The 10135-nt window shown below is 39.3% G+C and overlaps 1 protein-coding gene across 1 annotated transcript; it reads left to right on the forward strand.

Moving 5' to 3' along the window:
• Positions 1 to 2280: 2280 nt before the first annotated feature.
• LOC308244074 (protein SSX1-like) lies at positions 2281 to 2870 on the forward strand (the record flags this gene model as incomplete). The annotated part of the gene is given in 3 exon segments (XM_080660122.1): positions 2281 to 2384; positions 2386 to 2596; positions 2751 to 2870. Coding segments are annotated over 3 exon segments (435 nt in total).
• Positions 2871 to 10135: the final 7265 nt, after the last annotated feature.

Here is a 10135-nt window from a genome sequence, read left to right on the forward strand (position 1 = left end):
GTGGCCACAAGAGAAGCTTATCTAAAGACTAAGCTGACATGGCGAGACCAGAGTCAAGAGAATCCATAGAAACAGAGCCTGACACTTGAGTACCCTGCTCTTGGAGCCTATTCGAAATCTTGCATTGTTTAGTAATGTGTTCCCTTATCCTTAATAGCCAGTTAAATCACAGATCACAGTACTTGTATTTGAGAGTGTCCTAAGTGATATGAAGTGTATAATTTGGGTACTAAAATATAAACTCTCTCATGAGATTATAAAGCCCATCACAACAGGCTACCCTGGTTGTCATCCTCAGCATTAAGTTCCCAGCAAATGGAGCAGTGCCTGGTTCACAGCAAGCAATCAATGAATATTTGTTGAAATAAATGAGTAAATGACTAAATGAATGGCTTCCCAAATACCAGTATTTTCTCAGTTTTATTTCATAGTACTCTAGATAAAAAATGGAATAACTTTTCTATTCAAATATTAAGGAAGGTACTATTTCTTGCTAGAGGCCAATTAGGTTTAACAGGCCAACCTTAAACACATTTGCATGACACATCCTCTTTCATCTTAACACTATTAATTTTCCATTTTTAAATTAAGTATTCCTTCTTTAAGTGATCAAAATAAAAAATCTTTACATAGTTGTAACTAGGGAAGGAGGGAGAATGAGACCACGACTTCTGTAGCACAGAATGAGACAACGACTTCTGTAGCTTTTGAATGACCTATCTACCTTCTATTCCAACTGAAAAATGGGGTTCCAACAATGTTTCCTTGATGAATAGTGTGGCAATTTCAAAACTGAGTTTTTCTGTTTACATGACCTTAAATTACAGCGAAATCCACAAGCATTTAAAAGTAAAAGACTGCCTTTTCTGACCCTCATTTCACATCTACAATTACCCAACTCAAATCACATGAGAATAATACTGAACACACACTGTTCATTACTATCTTCTTTTTGAATAAAATGAAAGGACCTATGTGCTACTCTGTACTTCAATTTTCTATAGCATGAATTTAGGTTGGCAATATAATATTTTTTCGCACAAATATTAGAACAGCCTAATTCTTAAACTGTAATATTCCTGAGTTGAAAATACAACTGTTTTATCATTGGTGAGGACAACTGTTTAATTAGCCACTTATACTGTCAATACTGTATTAACTATCTTTTGTTTTGTGTATTCTGAAGCTTTGACATCTTGGAACTTGCTGACACTGGTGGTGGTGGTGGGGTGGTGGTACTGCCAGGGTTAGCCAATTCCTAGAGATAGTATATAAATCACCTGGGAGAACACTTTTCAAATGCAAACCAACCAATCCAGAGTCCACACCCCCAACAATCTCCATTATCAGGCTCTCACACCCCAAGCCACTATCCAGCCCACCAGCTCTGGTGCTTCCCCACATGGACTTTTCTTCCTGGGAACTCTGACTATTGTCTCTTGATCTGTTACCACTACCAAATCTCAATAATAATAAGATCTGTTAAAGCATGTACATAAGGTATTATTATATGACAATAGAGTTGTAAAACAAGGGTTTGAAGAAGAAAGAAACATGGTTAAAATTTCTCTAATGGGCTAAAAAATGTTTGAAAGACCCTGAAAATTGGTAATTGAGTGAACACAATTCAGATGTGTCATATATATATATATATATATATATATATATATATATATATGTATATATATATTATGTTTTTACTATAAAAATGGTATTCATAGTTTTCAAAATGTTGCTTTTAATTTAACCTCTGAATTCTCTTGTTATGCCTATTTTCTTCAGTTATACATCTTTTGATTTTGAAGAAACTTAACACATAATCCTAGAGGGACATCTGATTTCTCTATTAAGTATATATTGTGTATCTCTCCCCTGACCACTCCTTGCCCCAGAATGGTAGATTTTTTTTTTTTTTTTTTTAGATTCCTCCATCTAGAGGTAGGGTGGGTATCACAAGCCAATTTAGGGATAAGTACAATTTTAGCCAAGAGACTAAAAATGAATAAGAAAAGTAGAACACATTTTGAAAAGACATGCGAGTCTTGGGAGCCTGGACTGATAGACCCCTCTCCTGCCTCAGTTCCCACTCTTTATCTCAACCTCCAATAGCCAGATCAAGTTCACTAACTGTTCAGATTCATGTAAGTTCCTGGGACAATTGAATTGTAAGTTTTCATCTGGGCATGGATTAAGCCTTCACAACTGCTTCACTTCTCCTCTGGCCTTGGGACTGTAGAGACTGAGGCTGTGTCCCTTCAAGATCAGACCATTCCCAGCACCATGAACACAAGCAGCTCTTTTGGAAAGGGTCCCAGGTGGGATACCAAGAAAGAAGAGAAATGCAAGTCCTTCCAGGATATTTGCAAATACTTCTCTGAGGAGGAGAGGACAGAGTGGGGAAATAGAGAAAAGCACCTATGTGTATATGAAAAACAACTATGACACCATGATTGGTCTAGGTCTCAGGGCCACCCTCCCAGCCTTGTTGTGCCCTAAAAAACTTACATGGAATTCCATGGGCACAGATCAGAACCCCAGGAATCAGAATGAACATCCTCAGAAGGCTTCCAAAGTCCAACAACGAAAACAGCTGAAGGTATCTTCCAAATCTAAAGAACAACAGAGCCTTTCTCCCCCCATGGATGTGAATATGGTGGTGTCCAGGAAGCCAGGGGAAGAAAATGACTTGAAGCCACCAGTTGGCTCCTAAACGGCTCTGCCCCCTGAGGAAAGCAAGTACCTTTGGTCAGTGGATCAGAAAGTCAGCAGGACCCTGGAAAGGGAAGAATAACATCTGGGCCCACAGACCAAGAGGAAAAAAGAACCCAGTTGTCTATGAAGAGATCAGTATCCCCAAGGAAAACAACTAACTCTAGATGTGACAAGTGCCCATGAGAAGTAGAACCTGGTGACCTTTCATGAACATGGGCAAGGCTGTGATCTCCTGGCCATCAGATGTACAAGTAAAGGAAAGAGTTTGTGATACTATTTCAGAATAGATTTGTCACTCATCAGTGGCTTTCACTAGATAAGATGTTAGGAGTGTATGTACTTATTGCCGATTCCCATGAACAATACTTCTGCCAACATGGCCACCTGCTTTGTAAGGACAGAGGTTGGCTAACATCTATAAAAATAGTTACCTTACAAAACTATGAAAATATCCCAATCTAAGGTTGCATTTTGGTGAGAATTCATATGGGTCACAATATCTTTATATTCTCTGTCCATTTGTAAAAGTACTTTCATATACCTCTACTCCAGACCCTACTGCATCAATTTTCCAGACCTATTACTTAAAAGTCTCTGATCATTTAACAAACCATACTCACATTCTATAAATCAATGTAGATTCATAACTGAAGATCTCTTATTCCAAAAAAAATGAACAGCTATATACATTGATCAATGTTATGCCACTAAAATAATTTTCCTTCACCTATATCCTTCAAAAATACCCTGGAGTGGGGCTGTATTTTTATATTCATCTATTTTCGGGTAGTTCCAGCATTATTGTATAGGATCATCTCTTATGAGGCTGTAGGAGCAACTAAGAGGGACGAAGCAATGTAGCAGGAATAGGAGACATAGGCATTGGGCTGCATATTCATACAACCTTTTAATGCCTTCAGGACATACTTGAAACTGATTTTTTATAGACCAAGTCATTTCATGTGGAATGCTATTGTACTGAAATTTATGGTTTTATAAGTCAAATAACCCTCACAGTTTATAGTGGACATATCAGGTCAACTAGTAACTTGTTGGTCAATGGCCAAATGTTCCTTTTCTACTCTGGCCCAGTAGTGAGTCAAAGATGATTCTCTAAAGGAGAAAAATCATCTACAGAGGATAATTTAGCTTTGCTCCAAAATCATAATCGTTTATCCCAGAATCCTGGATCCATAATAATTTTATATAAGTGGTAAGCCCTGAATTTTTGTGGGAATAAATCATTTCCTACACCTGCCACACATGTTTCACCAAGCTGTCAAGAGTTGTTTCTTCTTGCTAATCATCAGATTGAATCTTGGGAGAGGAAATTCACCTTGGACATTGAGTGTCCCTGCATATTCTTTCTGGGTATTCCAAGAATGCATGGCCCTGATTAATGCCTTCCAACATGATTATTTGGAGTTGTTTTTATGGTGAGCAACCTTGAAAGATGAGCTACCATCTCACTACCTACAAAGAGCAGGCTTGCTCCCATTTGCTTCAACATTTTTCTTTTGTAACTAGAGGCCTGATGCACAAAATTTGTGCAAGGGGCTCTGAGGGCCAAGGCAGCAGCCCCAGAAGGACATCTGGAAGGACATCCGGTCTAATTAGCATATTATGCTTTTATTATTATAGACGTAGCCTGTAGGCAGGCCCTATGTTACCTCAGTGGGATTTCAGGGAAGATGAGGAATTGACACAAACTAAGATGGAACTATGAGCATTACATTTGCTATAATAATAAAGTCCTTTATCTCTAGCCTAAGAATTGCATGTCTTCTAACAACCATGAAACAGTCACATTGCCCTAGCAAGTTTTGCTCAGTGGATAGAGCATCAGCCTGCAGACTGAGGGGTCCTGGATTCAATTCCAGCCAAGGGCAAGTATCTAGGTTGCAGGGTCATTTTCTGGCCCTGGTCAGGGCATATGGGAAGGCAACCAATTGATGTGTCTCTCTTACATTGATGTTTCTCCCTCTCTGTTTCTCCCCCTCCCTTCCACTTTCTCTAAAAATCAATGGAAAAATATTTGAGGGTGAGGATTAACAAACAAACAAAAAAGAAACAGTCACAGACTAACTTGTATCTATTAAATTAAGATTTTCAGGCTATATAGTTCTTGATAATAAGCAAATTTTATCAATGGAATGAATTGGCATGATAATCTTATGGAATAGATATGTTATCAGGTTCTCTACAGACTCAATACAACAGGGTTAGAGAGTTGATAAACCCAGAGGAAGAAGAGTAAAAGTGCACTATTGTCCTCCACTGAAAATAAATACCCTCTGATTATCTTTACTAGAAGGTATAGATTAAAATAATTCTCTAGAACAAGAGCTGAATATCATGTCCCAAAACATATATACATTTGTACCAGAACACAGCCATCCTTGAAAAAGCAGCTGTAGTCACCATGTAAATGTGATAACCGGCTATTGTTCTATAAACTCTATCTGCCTCTGCACAGATCTAACAGGTGAATTAAATGGGAGTGTGTTAGGAGTTACCATTCCTGCATTTTTCAATTTCTTAGTCATGGTACTAATCATGGAAATTCCTCCAGGATTGTAGTGCTCTATCGGTTTACTATTTTAGGAGATAGAGGCATTTCTTCTGACTTCCATTTGCCCTTCCTACCCTAACAGCCCTCATTCCATAAGACAGGGAACCAAGGTGAGGGTTCTACTAGTTACTAAGTGAATGTATTCTAACTTTGCACTGTGATATGGGGGAAATATTATGAGGTGTCTTTGGGGGTCCACTGTGAAATGGACCTGAGCCAATATTTCATTGAATATATGACCTCCTGTTCTTCTACTTTGAACAGTGGTCATAGCATATTTTTGGATATTTAGCAGTTAGTCAGTTCAGAGCTAGTGTGCAGTAATATCAAAAATGTTTGGTTCCTTTCCCCCAGTGGACAGATACCCTACTAAGATTCACATGTCCCTTTAGGAAAGCTAAAAAGGGAGATTTGTAGTATAAAATTTGGGGCCTGACCTTTTCAGTCACAGGATCCTATATATATGAAATAGCTCAAGTTTTGCTGAGGAGCAATGACTCTTTATTACGGTGATTCAGCTCAGACTTCTGTTCAAGTGAATTTATGTCTCCAATCAAGTCAGATACTATTTAATAGGTTACTCATCTATTTCAGTTATAGGGACATTATGATCAACTAGATAATGCCAAAATTTTATCAGTACATTTTTCCATCTGATTGAGACTTTGGCTCTTCAGCCCATTATGGTAACCTCTACCACCTTGATGTATGATTAAGAGCTGTCACTTGGTCCCAATGCTGAAGAATTCCTTTATCCACGTGGAATTCAGAAAGCCTCATTCATTGGCAGCAATTCCATCTTCATCAACAGCCTCAAAAAATATACATCCCAGAGCTCTTCACAAAAGCTAGAGCTCTCCTCACAAATATAATTATCACATCTTCAGTGAGGAGAGGGTCCTCTGGATCATCCCATGTACAGAGTTTGGGATTGGATGACCAGGCCTTACATGATGAATTCACTGTATTATTACAATCTCTTCTAAAAATTTAAGCACCTTATTTGCTAATATACCAGTCAAGTAGTGGAAATAAAATCTCCTTTAGTGTAGTCTAACTTTGGGTCCAGGTTTTACAGTCTGAATGAAAGAATACTCAAAAGCAGGAAGCAACAAAAAAAGGGCAAAAAAGACCCTGAATCAAAGCAAGGTATAAAGTAAAAATTGAAGAGAACAAACCAAGCCAACAGTCAGATGATGCCTGCAGTTGTATGTATGTTTGAAAGACATAGGTTTAGTCATTTACAAAACCACAATTATAATTTTGAATAGATTACCAATCCTGTGTGTTTTTTAATACCCACACAAGACCTCATAAATATCAGAAAGTTTAAATGTGTTTTAATACACAATGCTTACTAGGTACCTCAACTTCAGCCCCACACTCCAATGACCTGCCACATCAACTCTTCAAAATGTCTTTGAGGAAATACTAGACTCAGTTTTCAACCACTTAGTTAAGTGTACACGATAAAAGAATGGTCCTGGGGATCCCCTTCTTACCTTAGAAAAATGATACAGTACATCAATGCTGTTCACTAGTGGAGTCAAGGAATCCTGGCTTGGTGCCAACCTGAGGTTGAAATGAAGAGGTCTTCCCTTTCTCTGGTGTTGTCCACAGCTAGCCAGTGGACAACAAGCCACATTTTCTGTGTTGGCCTAGGAATGCTTATCCCAGCTCTTGTCTTTTTCTTCTTCTGATCTTGTTTTGCTCCACGTTCTTATTTTCTTTTTTTCTTTTTTTCAATTTTTAAAATTTAATTTAAATTAATAAAAATTAAAATTAAAAAGCCATTTCCCGAGTCAGGCTAGCTACATTTCTTTTTTTTTTTAATTTTAATAAATCTTTATTCAGATTATTACAATTGTTTCTCCTTTTTTCCCCCCATAGATCCCCTCCACCCAGTTCCCACCCCACCTTCTGCCCTTACCTCCCCCCCACTGTCCTCATCCATAGGTGTATGATTTTTGTCCAGTCTCTTCATGAACCCTCCATACCCCTTTCCCTCTGAGAATTATCAGTCCACTCCCTTTCTATGCCCCTGATTCTATTATATTCACCAGATTATTCTGTTCTTCAGGTTTTTAATTCACTTGATTTTTAGGTTCACTTGTTGATAGATATGTATTTGTTGTTCATAATTTTTCTCTTTACTTTTTTCTTCTTCCTCTTCTTTAAGAATACCTTTCAGCATTTCATATAATACTGGTTTGGTGGTGATGAACTCCTTCAGCTTTTTCTTATCTGTGAAGCTCTTTATCTGCCCTTCAATTCTGAATGATAGCTTTGCTGGGTAGAGTAATCTTGGTTGTAGGTTCTTGCTATTCATCACATTGAAAATTTCTTGCCACTCCCGTCTGGCCTGCATAGTTTCTGTTGAGAAATCAGCTGACAGTCGTATGGGTGCTCCCTTGTAGGTAACTGTTTTTCTCTTGCTGCTTTCAAGATTCTCTCTTTGTCTTTTGCTCTTGGCATTTTAATTATGATGTGTCTTGGTGTGGTCCTCTTTGGATTCCTTTTGTTTGGGGTTCTGTTCGCTTCCTGGACTTGTAAGTCTATTTCCTTCACCAGGTGGGGGAAGTTTTTGGTCATTATTTCTTCAAATAGGTTTTCAGTATCTTGCTCTCTCTCTTCTTCTGGCACCCCCATAATTCTGATGTTGGTACGCTTGAAGTTGTCCCAGAGTCTTCTTACACTATCTTCAACTTTTTGGATTTTTTTTTTGCTTTTTGCTTTTTCGGTTGAGTGTTTTTTGCTTCTTTGTATTTCAATTCTTTGACTTGATTTTTGTGTTCCTCTTGTCTGTTTTTGGGTCTCTGTATAATATTTTTTATTTCAGTCAGTGTATGTTTAATTTCTAGTTGGTCCTTTTTCATATCTTCGAGGGTCTCGTTATATTTATCGGCCTTTTCTAGGATATTCTTAAAAAGCCTTATAACCGTGGTTTTGAATTCTATATCCAGTTGTTTGTTTTCCTCCATTTCTTTCGTTTGTGATCTGATTCTTTGACGCCGCATTTTCACTGCTTCCCTGAGTTGGTAAGGTAGATTTGTATACTAGGTTTCCAATATGGCCCAGTGGGTCTGCCTGCCCAGTTAACCTGAGGTGGATACTCTTGGTGCACCCCTTTGTGGACTGTGTGTACAGCCTTGTTGTAATTAAGTCTTTATTGTTGTTGGTATCACTGGGAAGAATTGACCTCCAGGCCAGTTGGCTGTAAGGATCAGCTGTATCTATGCTGGGAGAAGTTCGGTGCTGGAGACAGCCTTATAGGATTAGACTTGCCAAATTGCAATAGCCTCTGTGCTCAGCTTGGATGGGGTGGAGTCTCAGTCTTGGCTTCCCGTCAGCCTTACCCTTGAGCGCACGTGCGCGCCTTCAGACCTCTGCCTTCCCGGCTCCTGAGTCTCCGCCCGAGAGTCCAGACTCCCCCCACAAGAGCGTGGGTCCCCAGGGGCTCGCCTGGAACTGGGGTTCACTGCAGTCAGAACTGGGGCTCAGTGTAGTCAGGAGCCTCTGACTCTCTTCCACTAGGGAAAGCCTGTGGCAACCTCCGCAGCCTTTGTGCGCACTGGCACACGCGCGCTTTCAGTCCTCCGCCTTCCCGGGCTCCCGAGTCTCTGCCGGAGAGTCCAGATTCCCCCCGTAAGAGCGTGGGTCCCCAGGGGCTCGCCCGGAACTGGGGTTCAGTGCAGTCAGAACTGGGGTTCAGTGCGGTCGGGGGCTTCCTTCCCCCTTCCGCCAGAGAAAGTCAGCCAGGCTCTCAGCCGCCCTTCCTCTCTGCGCGCACAAAGACCCTTTGCCGTACCTCCAATTCTCTGTGAGCTTTTCTCTTTCCTTCTAGTTGTAGAATTTTCACTCAGCCAGCTTTCCTGTGGTTCTGGATGGTGTTTGTTCTGTCTTTTAGTTGTAGTTTTGAAATTGTTGTGCAAGGCAGCAGTTTAGGTGCTTACCTATGCCGCCATCTTGGTTTCTCCTTCCATGTTCTTATTTTCCACGGCTATGTTTTGGTTTGATATCCCACTGCCTTCTCAGCTGACTTGTTTGTTTTACCATTTCAAGTATTTTTCCCTAAACCCTCTGGCCATAAGAGGCATTTTCAGATTAATGAACTCTATAATCCTACAATTATAAAGGATGGCAACTAGATCTGTGGTAAGATAGAAAAAACCTATCTGTGTCCTCTATAGAAATCATTCTTATTTCTAATGAGCTCGTCATGAGAAATTCTTGATTCCTCAGTCCAATAAATGATGTAGGGAGAAAGTATTATAGACAATTATTTATTACTACATAGCAATGTAATAATTAAAATTCTTTATACAACTGACTAATCACAGGCTTAGTCAAGGAATTCTGTTTTGAGAAGACAGTTATCTGCCTTCTTAGGCTATTTTTTTACTTAAATATACAATGATGTTTCTTTTTATGCATACATATGTTATTTGCTCTAGGTACACTGGTATGACATATGGGGTGTGTAGATGCTCTTTCTTCATACTATATGCTTGCATATATCACTATGTATGCACACATTTCCATCAGAGGCCACTGAAGGTGAAAAAATTATGAAAGGTGTGGTTGGATATTTATATTCTACTCAGCTTGAATTTAGAACTGTTTAATTTCCATGTTCTGGATTTAATCCTCATATTGATAGAGGGCTCAGTGCCAAAATCTGACAATATGGTGAGGTGGTTTTTGTTTGGTTTTTTTGTGTGTGTGTGCATGTGTGTGTGCGTGTGCATGTGCATGTGTGTGTGTTTCATAAGACATTACCAGATTCTGAGCTGGGAGTATTCCCAGAAGCTAATGGAGTTCCTTTTTAATAAAAGCCTTTCTGACACCTTG

This window comes from Plecotus auritus, assembly GCF_963455305.1.
Source record: "Plecotus auritus genome assembly, chromosome: 3".
In the NCBI taxonomy this organism is placed as follows: Eukaryota; Metazoa; Chordata; class Mammalia; order Chiroptera; family Vespertilionidae; genus Plecotus; species Plecotus auritus.